Here is a 23,523-nt window from a genome sequence, read left to right on the forward strand (position 1 = left end):
CCTATTCCAGTCCTGTCCAATTTTTTTTTTTTTTTGTAGGTCTTTCTCCAATTTCTTTATAGCTGGAAACGTCAGATCTTCCTTGAACTTTCTCAGTACCGAATTACACTTATATCTTGTAGCTTAGAGTTCTTAGAGTGGTGTAATATGGGTTCGCTTAATATCCTCTCCTACAATGTCAGGGGCCTAAATTCCCCAGAAAAAGACATATGGTAATTAGGGAATTCATCCAATTGGGAGCAGAGGTAGTCTTTGCCAAGGAAACACACTTAAGGTGGAAGAATGCTCTCACTCTTAAACATGCTAAATTTCCCTACGTTTACTATAACAACTTCACCAGAAGTAAATCAAGAGGAGTAGCCATCCTCATAGGGGCTAATGTACCATTTACATATACCAAACACATTGCGGATGATTCGGGGAGATATATCATACTACAAGGTCTCATCAATTCATCACATGTGATGCTTTTGGTGATATACTTCCTGAACAAACATGTGGAGCCTTTCATACAATCATGTCCATAGTGCAAAATAACACGGAGAGCACACTATTTATATGGGGGGGGGGACTTCAATGTCTCAGTGGACTCCAATAAGGACAGTACTGCTACACATGTCACACACCTAGCATCCACCAGACACTTAATGAGACACATTATGCACACTTAATAACTAGTAGATTGCTGGAGAGCCTTCCACCCAACCAGCAGGCATTATACCTTCTTTTCTAGCCCAGCCTGTACATATATGAGAACTGACTATTTCTTGTTGCCCCACCATGACTTGTCCCTGGTGTCCTCTGTTGGCACCATGACATGGTTGGATCACCCCCCAATATTTCTCTGGATTCATATCCCCTCACTGCCTCATACCAAAGGTCAATGGAAACTGAACCCTAACCTGTTAAACTCCGAATAGATCAGAAACACGATTCTTTCCACAAGGACACACTTATTCAATGAAAATAAAACTCCAGACACCTCACCATTCATTCAATGGGAGACACACAAATCAGTGGTTAAGGGGGAACTCATTAAGTGAGGAGCACGATCTAAAAAAGAGAGGGCTAACAAAATGATAACACTTCTAGAAAACAGATGGAATATGCCCAAAAAAACACACCGTGACAGGCAACGACTACCGTAAACTACTATCCCTAAGATCGGAACTGCACTCTCTACTACAGGACAACACCAAAAAAGCCATGTTTTGACAAGACAAATGTACTACTCCCATGGGAAATGGTGCGGCAAGCTTTTAGCGAAAGTTCTTAAACAAAGACAGACGACGTACATACCAAAAAAAAAAAAAAAAACGAGAACATACTAGCTTAGACAACAGAAGACACAGTCGAGACATTGTAGCGGAGAGCCGATATCTCACAGCTATTCTCCACTAAAGATACCAGTGAGGCTCAGGAACAAGGTGATGATAAATCCACAGGCAAGGTTTCCAGCAGGTAAAGTAATACAGCAGTATCCCAACAGCAATCCAAATAACTGAACGACACACAGTTTCAGGAGCAGAACTGCTGGCTGGCACATCCAGCCTGCCTTTTATTTCCACCTCACACACATAAGACCGCCCACAGGGGAGGTGTAAAATAGCCAATAGCATAATGGTTGCAACCCACAGATTCCCTCCCCTTAGCCTGAGAGATAATCCACTTATTATACAGTTTCAAACATAACTTTTACACAATATCTATAACTTCTACAATATTCGTGTTACAAACATAAAACATACATTTTCGTAATCAGCAGACTTCAATTAGTAATACTCTCAAAAATCACCCCAATCCCTCCAGTAGATCAATAGTTAGTTGGAGGTCCCTTTATGACCGACCGCAAGCACATTTTCCTGCCCAAAACAGTTCCATGGATTTGGGCTGTGCGGTCGGTCAATTTCTGGCATAAAAACGGCTAAGTCCCGTTCGAAGTGTGGCCGGTACTTCGACTTTAGTCGAAGTGTCGAAGTGGAGTCGATGGTAAGGGTCGGCGGTGTTCGAAGTTAAAATGGCCGCCGCCACGTGGTCCTTTGTTCGATGCCTTGCACTTCGACGACTTCGACAACTTCGACGATTACTTCGGCACTTCGACGGTATCCGAAGTGCCCATTTAAAGTTGCAACACTGCCCCGAGGTAATCCAAGGGCCAGGAACAGTATTTGTCTTTAGGGGCAAGGTAGGGTAGGTGAGGGCAATCAACAATACAGGAAGGGGGCAGCCAACAACAGGGTTCCGCTACAGACATTTCGGGAATATTATCTCTCATTATACAACCTAACTGAGGGACCACAAAATACAGATGAGATTAAGATGTACTTGGAAGACAAATTTTACAAAATCCTTCCCCCCTCAGTGTCCCGCTCCCTGGACGAGCTCTTCACAAGAGCCCAGGCCCGGATGGCTTCTCAGCCACATATTCTAAATCCTTTCAAAAAGAGCTAGGCTAACATTTCTTAGAAGCCCTAAATTCCATATATCTGACTCAAACAATTCCCCACTGTAACCTAGAGGCCAATATTAAACTGTATCACGTATTCATCTGCACATAAAAATGTGATTAATGGCATTTACTGTTCTCACAGGAAAAGTTGTGCTGAGCAACATTGCTGTCTTGACAGGAAAAGTTATGCCGAGCAGCAATCAATCCACAGGAGGGTTTGTGCTGAGCAGCAATCATGCAGGTGGGGTATTTAGGCCCAGATCTCCTCTTGCTCAGTGCCCTGTTGTGGTTTCCCTTGTGGTTGTCCGAGAGCGCGATATTGATCCTGGTTTTTCTGGTTATTTGACTTTGGCATTGATGTTGACTTACCTGTTTTCTGGCATCCCTGACCCCTGGCTTTTCCTAATCTTTGTGTCTCTTTCTGTATCCCTTGACCTCGGCTATTTCTGACTATTCTTAGGTAACATATACCGGACCTTAGAATGGCTGGACTAACGTACCAATCAGTCCTCTGTTACACAATTCTACGTGCTGGATCATACTGTAATCCTGACACACTGCTCCCTAAACCAGGGAAAGAGCTGGAGAGATGCTCGAGTTATCGCCTGATTTCTCTTATAAACATGCACGTAAATATTTTCACCAAGATGTTGGCTTCCAGATTATGACCCTTCCTTTCAGGACTAGTTGTCAGGATTACTGTATGATCCAGCATGTAGAACTGTATAGCACGGATGACAAATAAGTAGCTTATTACCGGTCCTTAGAATGGCCGGATTTAACGTACATAGAATAGTCAAAATACTAGCCGAGGTCAGGGGACACAGCGATGAGGAAAGCCAGGAATCAGGATACCAGAATATAGAGAAGTCAATAAACAAGGCCAAATTAAAAAAACAGGTAGAAAACTATAAACAGGAACACGCTCTTGGATAACCACAAGGGAAACCACGACAGGGCACTGAGCAGGATGAGAACTGGGCCTAAATACCCCTCCTCTAGATCTGATAGGCTGATATCGGCCTTTGACCCCAAAGTCAGTTACCAGGTTTCCATTTGCATAATTGCTGCTCAGCATTAACCCTTCTGTGGATTAGGTTGCTGCTCCACACAACTTTTCCTGTGTGGACAGTAAATGTCATTAACCACATTTTTATAAGTGGATGAATATGTGACACTAGTCCACCCTGATCAGGCTGGATTTGCCCCATTTAGGAAGCCAAAGATAATACCACCAAGATTATAAACGTACTTAATTTAGCAAAAAAAATACTCCATCCCTCCTCTTAGCAATTGACGCAGAGAAAGCTTTTGACAAGGTGGACTGGTCCTTTCTAACTAACACCTTGGAGGCATTGGGGTTTGGACACTGGTAGACCCAATGGATCCGGGCAATTTACTCAACCCCAACTGCCAAACTAAAAGTCAATGGACAATTTTCCAAGTGTTCCCCATTTCAAATGGAATGCGCCAAGGGTGCCCCCTCTCTCCCCTTTTTTTCATCCTAGTCCTAGAACCCTTGTTACAGGACATTCGTAGACAGGAAGGAATAGAGGGCATCAAAGTACAGAACCAGGAATATAAAGTGTCGACTTTTGCAGACGACCTTCTATTCACCATTGAAAATCCTAAGAAAGGTTTGCCTCAATTGATGGAGGTGATCACAACTTACAGTAAACTAATTTCAAAATAAACACAGAAAAATGTGATATTCTCAACCTGAACCACTCTAACTCACAAATTTTACACCTGAAAAAGGCATATCAATTCCAGTTGGCTAAACAATCAATAAAAATATTTTCAGCAGATTTCCCTGGCTTATTGTCCTCTATTCAGAGGGACCTAGAATCATGGGATAAACTGCACTATAGATGGGTGGGAAGGATAAATACTATTTCTATAAATGTCCTGAATTCTCTTCCAATAATAATCCCACAGAAATTCTTCCGTTCCGTCCAAACCGTGCTGACCAAATACATCTGGGCCAAGAAGCGATCGCACATAGCCATAGGCATGCTCACTGTGTGTGCCGGGTGTGCCTGGGCAAACCTTAATCCCCGCGGCCTGCGCTGTGTGCCTCCATGGGCTGGTGAGGGAGATCAAAGATCAAAGATCAAAGCTCTCCCTCACCGGCCCAGAGGCAGGGAGGGACGCAGGAGAGGACCCAGGGAGCTCTTGCCAGCAGCTCCACGGGGTTCCTCTCGCGAGGTCGGAGCATTGCCACAGCAACACTCACATCTATCAATAGTGAACTCTAGCCCTGGAGGCTAGAGTTCACTCACACTAAGACCACCAGGGATCAGGGATGGCAGCAAGGATCCCCCTCCCAGGCAAAATGTAAGAAGGGAGGGAGGCTATTTACTAATCTGTACCCCTACCCCCACATACACAATCTTTCCAAACAAATTCACACACACACACACATCACCCTTACACACACACACACATACAAACACACGCCTCTAGATGCACATAAATTCCTGCTACAAAACTCTCCATTATGTTGGACGAGTGGGATAGACATGGGTACATACCAACACATTTGGTGGTCATGCTCAGAAATCGTAGGTTCTGGAGGGATATAGCAAATATTACAGAAGTTGTCTGCAAACTAAAGTTAGCTTTTAACCCCGACACAATCCTTTTCTTCCATATACCAATTTCTCCAGCAAAATGTAAACATTCACTCTTATACTTTATGTTGATAGCAGCAAAAGCAGGATGGAAAGTGAAAATCTCCATGTAAACCTACCAGAAGAGAATGGTATCAAAATCTGGATAGTTTCCACAACATAAGGGAATTGAGATTGACAGCAATGGGGAAATAGCATAAGTTCATATCCACCTGGGTAAAACAGGGGCAACAAGGAGGTCAGAGTAGCAATACCAGGGGGATTAATTACCCCAACAAACAAGTAAAACTGACCACACTTAGGCTTTTTACATATGTTCAATCTTTTTTTTTCTACATTTTTGTTATGTTTCTTTCTTTAAGTTCCTTACTACTGATGTCGCGAACATAAAATTTTCCGCTCGCAAACGCGAACGCGAACTTCCGCAAATGTTCGCGAATGGGCGAACCGCCATAGACTTCAATAGGCAGGTAGATTTTAAAACCCACAGGGACTCTTTCTGGCCACAATAGTGATGGAAAAGTTGTTTCAAGGGGACTAACACCTGGACTGTGACATGCTGAAGGGGGATCCATGGCAAAACTCCCATGGGAAATTACATAGTTGATGCAGAGTCTGGTTTTAATCCATAAAGGGCATAAATCACCTAACATTCCTAAATTGTTTGGAATAACCTGCTTTAAAACATCAGGTATGATGTTGTATCGATCAGGTACTGTAAGGGTTACGCCTGCTTCACAGTGACAGACCAAATTCCCAGTTTACGCACCGCAAACAACCGCAAAAAGTCAATTTGCACAACCGCAAACTCCCCATTTGCACAAGGTTGGATACCAAGCTAGCCATGTCCCGTTCCTTGTCCTCACTGATGTCATTGAAGGTCTCTTCCTCCACCCAGCCACGTACAACACCAAGGATCCCCGAAAGGTGACAACAAGCCCCGTGGTTTTTTTTTTTTTAAATGTACACTACTGTTACACCAGATATGAGTTGCACTGGTGTGACACTGTGCCCTGGCAGGCCCTGAAACGCACACGTGTGAAGGAAACTGACTGCTATTATTTCACAGTCAAAAAAGTTTTGGTTTTTTTTTAAATGCAAGCTATTGTGACACCAGATATGAGTGGTGGCACTGGGCAAGTGGGCACAGTATACGCTGTGATCCTGACTCACACACTGGCAGGCAGGCAACTGCAATTAGATTACACAGGAAAAGAAAAAGCAGACTGATGTTCTAGCCCTAAAAAGGGCTTTTTGGGGTGCTGTCCTTACAGCAGAGATCAGAGGAGTCCTTCAGGACTGTAGTGGACACTAGCCTAGCTATCGATTTCCCTATTAAATCAGCGGCAGCTACACTGTCCCTCCTCTCACTAAGAATGCAGCTTCTGGGGGGCGGGGCCTAGCCGTCATGGAGGAAAGACACACTTCGTGTGAGCTCCCTCAATATCTCACTTTAAGCAGCTATCAACAAGCGAATTTCACCCCAGAAGGGGATGACCCAGCAATGTTGCTCCTACCTGACCGACCAGACATGCTTAATAGCGGTCAGCAACTCGACAGAGTCTTACTTACCTCCGCGTGGCAAGTGTGGCCTGGTGCTCATCGGGCGGACGATCTCCCGATCCTGGGATGCCCTGGAGCTGCTACTTCCCCGCAGGAGCTCCTTAACCCCCCCACCTTGGACCGGTGGGGGTTATCCTGGTCCACCCCTGAGGCTGTCTGGAGCTAATGGACGCACAGAGCACAGCCGCCCAGGCTGACATACTCATCTGCGACTCTCCCAATATGGCGGCAGCCACGTGTCCTCCTGGTACCAGCAATTTTGGAAGCAAATAACAAGCAGGAAGCCCCAACAAGCTCCACCACAGCCCCAAGAAAGCTCCACCACAGCTAAGCGAAGCAGTCCCATTAAAATCCACCAACGCAAAAGGCGTCGAAGATGGGACCGGAGGCACAAACAGAAATACAGAGCCTGCCCCACGTCAAGCACTCGCCTCCACCTTAAGCCACCACAATCCCGCACCGGACGTGAAGCACCACCAGGACATATCCGACCACCCGACAAAACAAGCTTCCACCACCTCAAGCCGCAAACCCGGCACTCAGCCAGAGACTTGCCTTTGTTGTTCCAGGTATCAGGGACTCCCAGGGTCTGCACCTGGCGCCCAGAAAGGATCAGATGAGCACAAGCAGTAAACAGCAGCCTGACAAGCATGTCCCACTACAGCCGATCCTCCACACCATGCCTTTGATCACATGAACTTCTCTCTGCACATTAACTAATCGTAAAGTAGCAAGCGTTTAAACATGTCATTATTTCACCTCCTAAAGAGTTTATCGTCGTTGTTCCTTACATGCCTTTACCTTAACCGTTCATGTATTATGTTATTAACTAGTCTCATCTCATGGGGCGACTCACACTTGATTTATAACTAGTGGTGGAGCTGCTGATATAAATATGCAGTTGATAACGTGCAAGCTACACCCTAAACATGACAGCCATCTTTCACAACAATGTACCGCTATATACTCATACCCTCAGTGCAACTAGCCATGATATACGCACGTTCAGCCTAGCATGCTTAAATATAACACAAAAAAAAAAAGAATGCAGCTTCAGAATTAATCTAAATTGTATGCTGTCTAGGAGGTGGGATGGTCTGGGAGGGAGGGTCTGCTGCTGATTGGCTGGAATGTGTCTGCTGACTGTGAGGTACAGGGTCAAAGTTTACTCAATGATGATGAATAGGGGGCGAACCGAACATCGCATATGTTCGCCATCCGTGGCGAATGCGAACAAGCTATGTTCGCCAGGAACTATTCGCCAGCAAACCGTTCGGGACATCACTATTCCTGACCTAATGTTCTAAATTCTTCGATTTATCAGTCCTTTTATACTCCTCTCATCCGGTTGTACAAACGATATAATGAAGGGGTAACACACAGTGAGGCATTAATGAGGATAGACAGGCCCGCACAATACAGGTCCATGACTTTGAGACTTCAGAAAGAATTACAGTCGATCCCAGAGGGAATACAATCTAAGGGTTCAATCAGGAGCGACCCGGGAAAGTTCAGGAGGCCTAAATATAGGGTAGATAAGGCAATCTTCAACAATATAAAATGTGCGTGCCTTGTTGTTATTTCATACAATGTATTTCATACAATGTATAGAGCTGTATCTGAAATTTAGAGTTAAGCTGACATTTTAATCTACATTTTGCAAACTTAGATGTTTTAATTGATCTAATAAATTATGTTTTAGATTTTCTTATCTGTGAGCTGGGTATTTGTTTTATTTTCATTTTTACTCCCAGATAATATTTTGCTTTTTCTTTCTATACATGCTGCTAAGAATACATACAAGACCAACATGATCTTGGCATGTATGTCTACAATCGAGAAAATCCTACTTTCTGCCAAAGTACAGCAGTTTAGCCAGCAAACAAAGACAGCTGTTATGTTGAAGACAATTTGTACTGAAAAGTCTCTCAACAAGAAATAGTTTCCAGTAGCCGGATATTTATCAACCATTTCCTGCCATTCTGACAATATAATGGAATTGAGGTCTATATCTGGCAGCCTTATCCTTTGCCTACCTGTAGCAAAGAATCCTAGGAGGCCACATATGTCACTCATATTTTTGAACTGGACAACATGTAATATTTTAATACTTTACACATCACCTCTGCTATATATGGTTTTATTAAGCCATGTCCACACTGACTGTGACATTAAATAATCATTCCATACACCAGTCTTAAAATTCACTGTGTGTGTGTGTGTGTGGTAGCCCCAGAACACTTTGTGGTTTACTACTGATGCATCTTTTTCCTGAAAACCATTTAGCTAATATACCCTCTTTAGTTGATTAGTTTCACATATATATATAATATGTGTATTTATGTGTGTATGTTTTTTTAAAACAGTGTCATGTTCTGAATAATAAGTTAAAGTTTATGGAACATATATCTATTTATGAGTATGACACTTGTAATGTATACATATCTTTGCTACAGGCGTGGGGTTCTTCATCTTCATGAAAGTGCTGGAATCCATGATCTGGGGCTACCAAGGTGGCAACTCACTCTTTGTCTCATTGCTGTTCTTATAGTCTTATTTTTCAGTCTATGGAAAGGTGTCAAAACTTCAGGAAAGGTAAGGCTGTAGTCTAAAACAAATATTCTTTAACATTAATACAATTTATATTTCACTATAGAGCACAAGAGTTTTGGCTGACCCATAAATGCAAAAATGCACTACTAAACATTTGTAAAAAAAAAAATATATATATATATATATATGTATATGAAATGCCCCAGGGACACTTCAGCTTGCTGATGAGCTTTTATATGTGAATAGTGTGTCCTCGTTTTTCATTTTACTAGATAGAAATTGGCACTTTTTTTTTAATAAATTAACCTTGTTATTCCCCCTGGCAGTCAACTGGTCTTGGTACATCCTATTAGTTAAGATCAGTGGAGCTAAATTGAAAGGACAGGAAATTGCTTAGAGCAAAGACTTTTCATTGACATGTATTGGAAAGTCTGTCATTGGACAGCCACAGAAAGTATGGGATGGGGAATAAAGGGAGGACTTGAAAAGGCTTTAGACAAGCAAAACTTTTAAAAGCTACATTTAGATATATCCCCAATGTAAAAAATGCAAAATTAAATGCATGCATGATTTCAAGGGTACATCTTCTAAACATTGGTTTTTATTTTGTTTGAACTTGTCAGTGAAGTATCCCTTTAATAAAATACATGACAAATTGTATTGTATTAGTTTGTATTGTTTAAAAATGACACTCTTAAGCACAACATCACAGAAAATGAATGCATAATGGTGGTATAAATGGGATTAGCTGTTTTGAACCATGTACCAACATGGAGGATGTGTTAACAAGATACCATCAAGCTGATAAAAAAAAGCATCTTTACCTGTGTCTTGTTGTAACCCGCTACCCTTTTAGATTTAATATTTCTTTATTTGAATTTATAAAAAACATAAAGCAAACATATGCATTGAATCATAAATTTACGCAATTACATATCTCTTATATTACAAATATAGCTAAAAGCGTACTTATCTATGTAGACACCAGAGATAGACTAGAAAGTCATAAATGGGAGAGGGACCGTAAAATGGAAAGGAGGCCCTACCTTCAATTATTCTAGGGATAATAAGAGAAACAGGTAATGTAAGAAAAAACACAATTGGCAGGGAGAAGCCAAAAAACTTATATTGACTGGGTGTATGAAACAACTCCCCAAAGTAGGGCAAACAACTAAATAGTTAGTCCAGGCCTTAGCTGGGTGCTTACCCCAGCATATATACACAAAGCAGGTATATCAGGAGGTAACAATACCGGGTAAAAGTAACCCCCCCCAAAAAAAATACACAAAGTGCGATGGCTCAAAAAGTCTGTTCCTATAATTACCTTGGCACCGTGGACAAACCACTAGTGCCTACTTGAACCAGTCTCCCTATCTAAAAAGAAAATAAACTAAATTAAGGAATCTTAAACTTACTAGTGCATATTATTGCTAGAAGGTGAAAAAAGTGATAAAAACAACAAATACCTAGACGTTGTCAGGAGCAGTGTTCCTGACAACAGTGTGCTGACACGCCAAAACGTGCGTCAAGCTATTTGATGTTTTTATAACGTTTTTCACCTGGTAGCACTATCTTAGATTTCACTCTTATACTTAAAATATCCAATTTGATGTCCACCATCCTAATGTTTTCTTTTTTCTTTAACAGCCAACTTTTCCACACTTGATAGTATTTTCCATAATTAAGTTGTGCAGAGTAGTATCCCCTACCATTTGAGCCTGATGTTTCATCTGATTAATTACATTTTCTATCTTTATTATATAATTTTGACACCAGTTCCTAACTATACCATCTTTGCTGCTAGAAGCCCCTGTAGAAATAAAGCCTTATCGTTCGGGTTTGTACCGAACATTACAATTTTTGGACCCGGACCCGGAACCAGAACCCGGACATTTCAGGAACAGTTCGGGTTCGAGTTCGGTGTTCGGCAATTTAATGACGTGTTTTGAAAAGCTGCAGGGCAGCCAATCAACAAGCGTTTGGTGTTGAATCTGCAAACTACAGCGATTAATTTTGTGGGTGCTACTGAGCCCAGTGCCACAGAGAAATAAGCAATCAGTCTGTTTGTTAGGTGGGCATTTTTGCAAGTGCAGTGCACTTGCAACTGCATGTGTGCCAGGCACATTACTTTAATCCTGTTCTGGTAGCTCAGTGGGCAACATCTAGGCATTTTTAAATACAGCTGTGACATTGCAGTTTGACTAACATTTTTTTGGTGCTAAAAAGTACATTTGGGGCGTGCACTTAATATCTGAGAGTCAAATAAAGCCGTCATATACACAAAATCGCACTTTGAAAAATTCAATTTTTTTTGGTGCTAAATAATACATTTGCGGCCTGCGGTGCATTTCTTGCAGTTCAATAAAACCCTTAAATACTACTCTTACATTGTTGGTTTAAAAAATCACACTTTTTTGTGCTAAATTGTACATTTGCGGCCTGCTGTGCATTTATTGCAGGCCAATAAAACCAATAAATACTACTGTTACATTGTTGTTGACAAATTCACATTTTTTGAGACAGTGAAGTAACTGTATTAATTACGCCTGTCACACTGTTGTGTGACCTCTAGAAATGTTTTCTCTTTAGGACACCGGCACTACCTTACTGTCAGTGAACTTAATTGTTGACTATTGGCGGTTACATTGTCGCCTGACATAAACCATCTGTTAGTTTGGTGGGTGAAAGCGCAGCCGCCTGTCCACTGCCAACGTGGACAAGCTCACGTTTATTAAAATGAACCAGGCATGCATCCCACCAGACTTGTCTGTACCTTGTGCAGAATATAAATTTATACCAGCCTCACCCAGCCATTGTTATACTTAAGTGCACTTATTCTTTGTTTTCTTTTTTTATATGTCCCAATATTTTGGGGGCTACCCCAATTAAAAAACAAACAAAAAAAACAGTGTTGGTTACCTCCTCCACCGCCGCTTCCACCTACACCACCACGGTCACCACCTCCTCAACCTCCTACTCCACATCCACCTCCTCCTCCTAGTTCAAGATTATTATTTTACATTTTTATGTATTTTATGTTATTTTAAGTGATTTCCCTATCCACATTTGTTTGCAGGGCACTTGTCCTACTCGTACCCCAATTTTACTTCCTTTTGCAGCCCTCTAGCCCTTACCAGGACTTTTTTAGAGCCATTTTAGTGCCCAAAAGTCCGGGTCCCTATTGACTTCAATGAGGTTTCGGGGTCAAATTCGAGTCCGAACTCAAACGTTTTGCCGAAGTTCGGCCGAACCTGGCGAACCCGAACATCCAGGTGTCCGCTCAACTCTACTTATCGTTTCTTCATAAAATTTCTAGTTCCATATGAAAAAGGGCCCTTTGAATCACAGGTGGAATTATAGTGTTAGTTACACTAGAAAGAATACCAAAAATGTCAGACCATACTTTAATTTTATTACAACTTCACCATATATGTTGGTAGGTTCCTACTTCTTTATTACATCTCCAACATTTTAGATTAGTATCTATATTAAACTTTGCCAATCTTACTGAGACTAAGTACCAGCGCATCATGATCTTATAATGTAATTCAACCATGTTTAAACAATGAGTGATCTTATTAACTCTGACCAAACTGTTTATCTATTCCTCTAGATTTAAACGGTATTCCAATTCCCTATGCCAGTTCTCATAAGGTTTTAAATTGTATGCTTTATCCAGTTCTTCTAATAATCTATACCATCTGGGCAATTCTTTTTTCACAACCACATTATTTAAAATATTTAGAATGTTATAGGCCATTTTATATATATAGTTATTATATATATATATGCATTTTTAAATAATGCCACATTCTGTGTGAGTTAAAATATTCTGACTCTTCAAGTGCATATTCATTAAGAATCTGTATTGGGGTATTAATACTCTCCTCAGACATGACATTTCTTATTTTATAAGGTATGAAACTCACCCAGTTGTCAAGCTTTAGATGAGGAATGTTATTCTTAAAAATATCCAAAGGGGCAGAGGGCAGTACTTTGTCTTTCATGCCTATACGGTTTTTAAATATTATCCAAAATTCAATACAATTCTTAGTCACCATTGACCATTGGTTTTTCTGCCTCTGCATATATTTCTAAACTTGGCATATTTAGTCCCCCCTTTCTATGGTTGAAGCAAATATATTTTTTTGACACTCTGGGTTTCTTATCATCCCATACGAATCCATTAACCTTTGACTAAAAATGCATTAATCCTGCATAGAGCACAACTTCAATAGAATCTTTCTCAATAAATACAGCCATTTTGGTATTATATAGGATCTAATCACATTTATCCTTCCCATACATGATATGAACAGCCCTTTTAACTCACACAGTTGTCTATTCATTTCATCATAAAGGGCTGAGTAATTAACTTCAATTATTGTTTGTATATTCTTTGGGATTTTAATACCCAGATATGTAATCTCATCAATTCCCCACTGAAAATCAAAATGTGCCCTTATTCTATTTTTATTTTATTTTTTTATTGGTTTTATCCCAAAATACATAAAACTGAAATACAAGTTTCTTCACAATAGTTTCACTTTGACACAATATTACATAAAACATACAAAACAATCGACTTGTCAGTTAACAATATATTACTATACTATTATAGCACAGTACAGGTATTACCCTATTAGTATCAACTACCTCAACATATTGTCCTCATCCCAGCTCTTACACAACTTCCCCTATAACAAACACATTCCCCAAGCCTCCATCTTAATCATTTTTTATGTCCATACCCTGGAAGGAGGATAAGCTGAAAATAGAACCAACTTCTATACTAAAAGAGGAGAGGCTATATAAATATATATACAGGGAGTGCAGAATTATTAGGCAAATGAGTATTTTGACCACATCATCCTCTTTATGCATTTTGTCTTACTCCAAGCTGTATAGGCTCGAAAGCCTACTACCAATTAAGCATATTAGGTGATGTGCATCTCTGTAATGAGAAGGGGTGTGGTCTAATGACATCAACACCCTATATCAGGTGTGCATAATTATTAGGCAACTTCCTTTCCTTTGGCAAAATGGGTCAAAAGAAGGACTTGACAGGCTCAGAAAAGTAAAAAATAGTGAGATATCTTGCAGAGGGATGCAGCACTCTTAAAATTGCAAAGCTTTTGAAGCGTGATCATCGAACAATCAAGCGTTTCATTCAAGATAGTCAACAGGGTCGCAAGAAGCGTGTGGAAAAACCAAGGCGCAAAATAACTGCCCATGAACTGAGAAAAGTCAAGCGTGCAGCTGCCAAGATGCCACTTGCCACCAGTTTGGCCATATTTCAGAGCTGCAACATCACTGGAGTGCCCAAAAGCACAAGGTGTGCAATACTCAGAGACATGGCCAAGGTAAGAAAGGCTGAAAGACGACCACCACTGAACAAGACACACAAGCTGAAACGTTTAGACTGGGCCAAGAAATATCTCATTGATTTTTCTAAGGTTTTATGGACTGATGAAATGAGAGTGAGTCTTGATGGGCCAGATGGATGGGCCCGTGGCTGGATTGGTAAAGGGCAGAGAGCTCCAGTCCGACTCAGACACCAGCAAGGTGGAGGTGGAGTACTGGTTTGGGCTGGTATCATCAAAGATGAGCTTGTGGGGCCTTTTCGGGTTTAGGATGGAGTCAAGCTCAACTCCCAGTCCTACTGCCAGTTTCTGGAAGACACCTTCTTCAAGCAGTGGTACAGGAAGAAGTCTGCATCCTTCAAGAAAAACATGATTTTCATGCAGGACAATGCTCCAAGTACTCCACAGCGTGGCTGGTAAGAAAGGGTATAAAAGAAGAAAATCTAATGACATGGCCTCCTTGTTCACCTGATCTGAACCCCATTGAGAACCTGTGGTCCATCATCAAATGTGAGATTTACAAGGAGGGAAAACAGTACACCTCTCTGAACAGTGTCTGGGAGGCTGTGGTTGCTTCTGCACGCAATGTTGATGGTGAACAGATCAAAACACTGACAGAATCCATGGATGGCAGGCTTTTGAGTGTCCTTGCAAAGAAAGGTGGCTATATTGGTCACTGATTTGTTTTTGTTTTGTTTTTGAATGTCAGAAATGTATATTTGTGAATGTTGAGATGTTATATTGGTTTCACTGGTAAAAATAAATAATTGAAATGGGTATATATTTGTTTTTTGTTAAGTTGCCTAATAATTATGCACAGTAATAGTCACCTGCACACACAGATATCCCCCCAAAATAGCTAAAACTAAAAACAAACTAAAAACTACTTCCAAAAATATTCAGCTTTGATATTAATGAGTTTTTTGGGTTCATTGAGAACATGGTTGTTGTTCAATAATAAAATTAATCCTCAAAAATACAACTTGCCTAATAATTCTGCACTCCCTGTATAGAAAGAAGAAAAGTATAAAGAGGACCGTAAAGAAAAATAAATAAGTAAACAAATAACTTTAACCCTAGGAATGAGACAAGCCCCATTAGGTATCTTTGGGTGCCTATACTTAAACTGCCACACACATACCGCATTCACTGACGAAGAGGAGTAACTATAATGAGTTTTATCCAAGGGTCAAACAATAATCATCCCAGAGTGCCCATCTATATTTCGGCTCTATAGAAGCCCCTAAGTAGTGATGTACTGATTTTGATTTAGGGCCCCCACCTGCCGCTCAGGGGTGGGGGCCGGGGGGGAGGACAGTAGGTCCCCCCCATTATTCTTTTATAGGGCCCCCACCCGCAGCTCAGGGGTGGGGGCCGGGGGGAGGACAGTAGCCCCCCCCTCTTATTGTAACTTAGGACCCCCACCCGCCGCTCAGGGGTGGGGGCGAAGGGAAATACAGTAGGTCCATTATTCTTTTATAGGGCCCCTACCCGCAGCTCAGGAGCCATGTTACTCTGTATATAGAGGGAGCCATGTTTACACTGTATATAGAGGGAGCCATGTTACTCTGTATAGAGAGGGGAGCCATGTTACTCTGTATATAGAGAGGAGCCATGTTACTCTGTATATAGAGGGAGCCATGTTATTCTATATACCGTGTAAACAAGGCTCCCTCTATATATAGAATAACATGGCTCCCTCTATATACAGAGTAACATGGCTCCTCTCTATATACAGAGTAACATGGCTCCCTCTATATACAGTGTACACATGGCTCCTCTCTATATACAGAGTAATATGGCTTCCCTCTATATACCGTGTAAACATGGCTCCCTCTATATATAGAGGGAAGCCATATTACTCTGTATATAGAGAGGAGCCATGTTTACACTGTATATAGAGGGAGCCATGTTACTCTGTATATAGAGAGGAGCCATGTTTACACTGTATATAGAGGGGAGCCATGTTACTCTGTATATAGAGGGAGCCATGTTACTCTGTATATAGAGGGAGCCATGTTACACTGTATATAGAGGGAATCCTGTATATAGAGGGAGCCATGTTACTCTGTATATAGAGGGGAGCCATGTTACTCTGTATATAGAGAGGAGCCATGTTTACACTGTATATAGAGGGAGCCATGTCACTCTGTATATAGAGAGGAGCCATGTTTACACTGTATATAGAGGGGAGCCATGTTACTCTGTATATAGAGGGAGCCATGTTATTCTGTATATAGAGGGAGCCATGTTTACACGGTATATAGAGGGAAGCCATGTTACTCTGTATATAGAGAGGAGCCATGTTTACACGGTATATAGAGGGAAGCCATGTTACTCTGTATATAGAGGGAGCCATGTTACGCTGTATATAGAGGGGAGCCATGTGTCAGGGTACCTGAAGTCTCTACCTCTGAGAGAGGTAGAGACTTAGAAGTTTATCCATCCAGAAGGTCTGTTTCCTCCGTCCCTCGCGGTCCTTCCGGCCATTTACACGCCGGCCGCGAGGGATCCACTTCCTTTTGTAACACGACGCCCAGCAGTCGACGTCATGACGCCAACCCGGACCGACCTGTCACTCAACTGTCTGGAGACTAATCAGGACTCGTCGGAGGCGTGTCTACTCTCTTGAGCCAGGGTATTTAACAGTGCTTCTTCCATTTGCTCATTGCCCTGTCGTGGTTCTAGCCTGTCTAGTCTCGCAGTGCTCTTGTATTCCACTTATCCTTTTGGTTCCGACCCGGCTTGTTTGTATTACTCTGCTTATCTCTGTTACCCTTTTGACTCGGCTTGTCCCTCGCTTACCTGTCTTCTCGTTCCCTCGACCTCGGCTTGCCTTTGACCATTCTCTCTATCTCCGTACGTTAGTCCGGCCATTCTAAGGTCCGGTATACGTACCTTTCTTCTGTCTGTACTCTGTGTGTTGGATCCCTGTCCCGATCCTGACACCATGTTACTCTGTATATAGAGAGGAGCCATGTTTACATTGTATATAGAGGGGAGCCATGTTACTCTGTATATAGAGGGAGCCATGTTATTCTGTATATAGAGGGAGCCATGTTTACACGGTATATAGAGGGGAGCCATGTTTACACTGTATATAGAGGGAGCCATGTTTACACGGTACATAGAGGGAAGCCATGTTACTCTGTATATAGAGGGAGCCATGTTACTCTGTATATAGAGGGAGCCATGTTATTCTGTATATAGATGGAGCCTATGTTTACACGGTATATAGAGGGAAGTCATGTTACTCTGTTTATAGAGAGGAGCCATGTTTACACTGTATATAGAGGGGAGCCATGTTACTCTGTATATAGAGGGGAGCCATGTTACTCTGTATATAGAGGGAGCCATGTTACTCTGTATATAGAGGGAGCCATGTTACACTGTATTTAGAGGGAGCCATGTTACTCTGTATATAGAGGGAGCCATGTTTACTCTGTATATAGAGGGAGCCATGTTACTATCTGAGGTGGTTAACTATGATTGGCCCTGGCATATTTGTTAGTATGGCCTGCATGGTTGCCTGGCATGAATAAAAGTAGCATGTTTCAACTATATTAGTAGTTAGACTAGTTTGCACTAAAACATGTGCAAATGGGGAGTTTGCGGTTGTGCTAATGGACTGTTTGCGGTTATTTGCGGTGCGTTAAACGGGGAGTTTGGTCTGTCACTGTGAAGCGGGCGTAACCCTTACACTACCTGATCGATACAACATCATATCTGATGTTTTAAAGCACGTTATTCCAAACAATTTAGGAATGTTAGGTGATTTATGCCTTTTATGGATTAATACCAGACTCTGCATCAACTATGTAATTTTCTATGGGAGTTTTGCCATGGATCCCCCTCCGGCATGCCACAGTCCAGGTGTTAGTCCCCTTGAAACAACTTTTCCATCACTATTGTGGCCAGAAAGAGTCCCTGTGGGTTTTAAAAATTGCCTGCCCATTGAAGTCTATGGTGGTTCGCACGGTTCGCCGGTTTGCGAACATTTGCGGAAGTTCGCGTTCGCCGTTCGCGAACCGAAAATTTTATATTCGTGACATCACTACCCCTAAGTGCCCATCTTCTCTTTCTACTGTTCTATTTCTCTGCATCACCCTCTCTACTTCTGACCACTTTGAGAGATCTCCTCCTTTCCAATTCACAGCAATTATCCATTTTGATATCGCTAGACTCTGAAGAAGAAGGGATTTTATTTATTTCATACAATGACTAGGTAAAAGATTGAATAAAGCCAATTCTGGTATTAAGTTAATATTTTCACCTGCAATTCGAGATATCCCAAGATTTACCTCCTGCCAGTAGATTTGAATGTAAGGGCAGGACCACCACATTTGCATTGGTGAGCCTACTTGATTACACCCTCTCCAGCATAATTTATACGTATTATCTTTCTTTATTTTCCAAAGTTTAAGCGGAGTTACATACCATCTATTTAAGATTTTAAAGTACGTTTCCCTATATGAAACATGTTTAATTAATTTATCCGTTAAGGTAAAGGCTCCCACCCATACTTCTATGGGCCAGGATTTACTTCATTCTTCTTCCCAAATTCTTATACTTAGAGATTTAGTATCCAACTCCCTATCTCTACCTATCCCTCTGACAGCAAATGCTTCTTATTTGTAGAGCCTACTATTTTTTTCACAAGCTGTCAATTGTCTGAACTGCTTTAAATGATAACTTGAGGATGAAATCTTAGACTTCAACTGGTTATATTCCATCCATAAACTAGAAGGGACCTTAAAGTTAGATTGTAGATACTCAAATGAAAAAAATGGATTATTAAGATATAAATCCTTTAAGTGTCTACAACCCAGTTTCCAAAGCCTCACATGCAAGGGCGAATGAATATGTTCCCACAGCCATAAACTAGGAGTAATAGGGCTTGGGAATGGAATCAGAGAGTATTCTATTTCTATCCATATCTGATATTGAAAAATCCAATACTTGGGATTTGCTTGATTTATTTTATAATTGGAAACAAGGCCATATTTTTAGATTTCATATAACAATGAAGTCAGAGATTTCTCAGGATCATATAGAGATAGCAAGACATCATCAGCATACATACGGAAAGAGGGAAGGAGTCATCCCTAAAAGGACTCATATGCCCATATACTCAGAGCCAGGTCACAGGCTCTCACCCAGGTGAGCAGCAATCTTCACCTTTACCTGTAAATTGTATATTGTTACCATAAGGATTTCAACACCAGGGCAAGTTTTCCCTGTTTGTTCCTTTTGTTTTTGAGGAATACACTACACTTGGATTCAAGACTACCCAAGCACCTTTTACACCCCTAAGGAATTTTGGGGAGTAAGTGACTATTAAGCGCTACACACTTTCACTATGGATACAAAAGAATAATGGAGTACAACCTGAACCAGGCAAAGCTACACCGAATATATACAACAGACCATGTAATTTACCTCATAACATGCCCATGTGGATTATCCTATGTAGGGAAGATGGACCTAACCCTACGGGATCGCATCCGAGGACGTATGTCCAGCATCACGACTGCCTTCAGGGATCAAAAAAACAATAAGCCGGTGGCCAAACACTACCTTGAGGCTTCACGTAGACTTCCCACCCTCAAGTTCATAGCAATAGATCATTGCCCCCATGGGGGCGACAGATCTAAACTTTTGCTTTAAAGGGAAGCATATTGGATTTTTAAACTTGATACGGTTACACCTAAAGGCCTTAATGAGTATAATACTTATTCAATGTTTCTGTAAATATCCAGTGTATCTATTTCTTTGGTAGCTTTCTTTTTTTTTTTTTTTTTTTGGTTCTCTTTTTTTGTTCTTTGTTATCGATTTTGTGACACAGGGTTGAACTTCTATTCCCCACTTTTGAAGATTGCAGCCTTTGGCACTAAATTGTAGGCTAGCACTGACCATATTTGAACCTTCGTCGGTTTATATTTGATATCTAATGTGATCTATTGATTGAATATAATCAGTGTCCAATAATGTTGTTTATTCCAAGCATTATGCCTTTAAATACGAAATATCATTTGGGTCTTAGACCTTTCAAAAAATAATTTTGATTACTTCTACCATTCTATTACGCATGTCTAGCCAGATATAACCATTGTTAAGAATTCTTGATATGGACTTTTTCTTTCTTGGCATTCTGCTGTTTGATTTATAACTAGTGATGTCGCGAACATGAAATTTTCCGTTCGCGAACGGCGAACGCGAACTTCCGCCATAGACTTCAATAGGCAGGCGAATTTTAAAACCCACAGGGACTCTTTCTGTCCCTGAGCGGTGGGTGGGGGCCCTACAGTAAAATAAGGGGGGGGACCTAATGTCCTCCCCCCTGGCCCCCACCCCTGAGCGGTGGGTGGGGGCCCTAAATACTAATAAGAAGGGGACCTAATGTCCTCCCCCCTGGCCCCCACCCCTGAGCGCATGGGCGTAGGAACCCAAAAATATCTGGGGGGGGGGATAGCATTTTTACTAGCCGGGTATATTCTTATTCCGTAAACTAGGAGTTGTTTATCCCATTGTACAGTGCTACGGAATTTGCAGTCGCTATATAAATGATTAAATAATAACATTAAAGGGTCACTACAGGGAAGGGGTTTTACTTACCCGGGTACAGCGCCAGGATCCTCCTGATTAGAACCACCCCTACCCTTCCCATGAATATAAGAACCACCCCTACCCCTTCCATGCACAAAAGAACCCCACCTACCCCTTCCACGCATATTTGTTTCCTGTACCCGGCCGGACTAAAAGGAAGTGCACACTCAGTGTGCACTTCCTGTTAGTCTGGCCGGGTACAGGAGACAGATGCTCCCTGTACCTGCGGACCATACAGGGCTCGGCCATGCTACAGTGAGGGAGTGACAGGAGGGAGCGCTGAGCGCTTCCCTCCTGTCAGCCCCTCTCCTCATGCTGCGCCCGGGCGGTGCGCCCTTATGGACGCACCAGCCCGGGCAAAGCTGCAGCCGCCTAAACTCTCTGCAGAGCGGCTGCAGCATGACGGGGGCCAGCGGAGCTGAGGGGGATTTCCCCATAACCTGTCCCCCCCGCATGATTTGCATTACAGCGTTGTGTAATTTGACTCATAACACTTTGATTGGTGGATTAAGTAACTAATCAGAGTGTTATGAGTCAAATTACACAGCGTGGGAAAATTCCAAAGAACTTACCCACGCTGTGTAAAATGATACAGAGCACTCTGATTGGTGGATTTCAAACCAACCAATCAGCGTGCTGTGACAGTGAAATGTAGAGACTTACCTCTCAGTCTCTTCATTTACCTGTCAGAGCACTCTGATTGGATGGCTTAAAACCACCATTTCAGAGTTCTCTGAGCCTAATTGCAGGGCGGGGCAAGGCTTTATAAGCCTTCCCCCGCCCTGCAGAGCTCAGTCTGCGCGGAGCCCTCCATGGGTGAAGATGGATTTTTTTTTTTTGCGCTGTTGTATGTTCTAAGATTGATGCTACTTTTGTTAAGATCATATCAATTCTTGAAAAAGATTGGTGTCTATTTGAAAAAAAGGTGTATTCTTTATCCATTGGTCTAATGGTTCTCCATATATCATATAGTTCATACCGACCCAGTGTGTCCTGAAAGGCTTTTGCAAGGCTGACCTGTCTTTTACTCCTCCCAATGTTACTTAAATTATGTTTATCCATATTATAGTCTGCATTGCAATTAAAATCACCACACGAAGGGTCCTTGGACAAGTGCATTAACTTTGGATCGTATTTATTATAGAATATATTCTATTGTCAATCTTACAAACCACAAAGAAGAATCTACCCATCTCATCACTCTGTTTATACACTGCTCAAAAAATAAAGGGAACACAAAAATAGCACATCCTAGATCTGAATGAATTAAATAGTCTTCTGAAATATTTTGCTCTTTACATAGTTGAATGTGCTGACAACAAAATCACACACAAATGAAAAAATGGAAATCACATTTTTCAACCTATGGAGGTCTGGATTTGGAGTCACACTCAAAATTAAAGTGGAAAAACACACTAAAGGCTGATCCAACTTTGATGTAATGTCCTTAAAACAAGTCAAAATGAGACTCAGTAGTGTGTGTGGCCTCCACGTGCCTGTATGACCTCCCTACAATGCCTGTGCATGCTCTTGATGAGGTGGCGGATGGTCTCCTGAGGGATCTCCTCCCACACCTGGACTAAAGCATCTGCCAACTCCTGGACAATCTGTGGTGCAACGTGACGTGGTGATATGCTCAATTTGATTCAGGTCTGGGGAATGGGCGGGCCAGTCCATAGCATCAATGCCTTAGTCTTGCAGGAACTGCTTACCACTCCAGCCACATGAGGTCTAGCATTGTCTTGCATTAGGAGGAACCCAGGGCCAACCGCACCAGCATATGGTCTCACAAAGGGTCTGAGGATCTCATCTCCGTACCTAATGGCAGTCCGGCTACCTCTGGCAAGCACATGGAAGGCTGTGCGGCCCCCCAAAGAAATGCCACCCCACACCATTACTGACCCACTGCCAAACCAGTCATGCTGGAGGATGTTGCAGGCAGCAGAACGTTCTCCACGGCGCCTCCAGGCTCTGTCATGTCTGTCACATGTACTCAGTATCGGGATCCCGCGGGCGGCTGCGAGGGGAGGCTGCACTCCGCTCGCAGTACTCACCCTCCAGCCATCCGCAGTCCCCTCCTCAACGTGGGCTCGGCGAGCGGCATCCCTCCAGCCTCGGATGCCACCCGCGTCTTCCTCCATGTCCCCCAGCGGCAGCATGCATGACGCTGCACGCTGGGAGACCGCCCAATATATGACACGCCGGGGTCAGCCACCTGACCCGGCGTTAAAGGCACAGTGCCTCAATCACAGTGGGAGGTTTAGATATCTCCCACGTGTGATTGTTAATTCTGATCGGAAATTATCCAATCAGAATTAACCTTATGGTTTAAATACTTACCTGTCCTGTTCCTCCC

General features: G+C 42.2%; 1 protein-coding gene across 1 annotated transcript in view; it reads left to right on the forward strand.

Annotated features, from left to right (window-relative positions):
• The window catches only part of SLC6A2 (solute carrier family 6 member 2), a 1,625,321-nt gene that overhangs the window by 303,395 nt on the left and 1,298,403 nt on the right, over positions 1-23,523 (forward strand). The window contains exon 5 of the mRNA XM_063437889.1: positions 9,102-9,240. Coding sequence (XP_063293959.1) covers positions 9,102-9,240 — 139 coding nt within the window. The remainder of the gene's footprint in view (positions 1-9,101; positions 9,241-23,523) is intronic.

The sequence above is a fragment of the Pelobates fuscus genome, chromosome 12 (assembly GCF_036172605.1).
Source record: "Pelobates fuscus isolate aPelFus1 chromosome 12, aPelFus1.pri, whole genome shotgun sequence".
Lineage (NCBI taxonomy): Eukaryota > Metazoa > Chordata > Amphibia > Anura > Pelobatidae > Pelobates > Pelobates fuscus.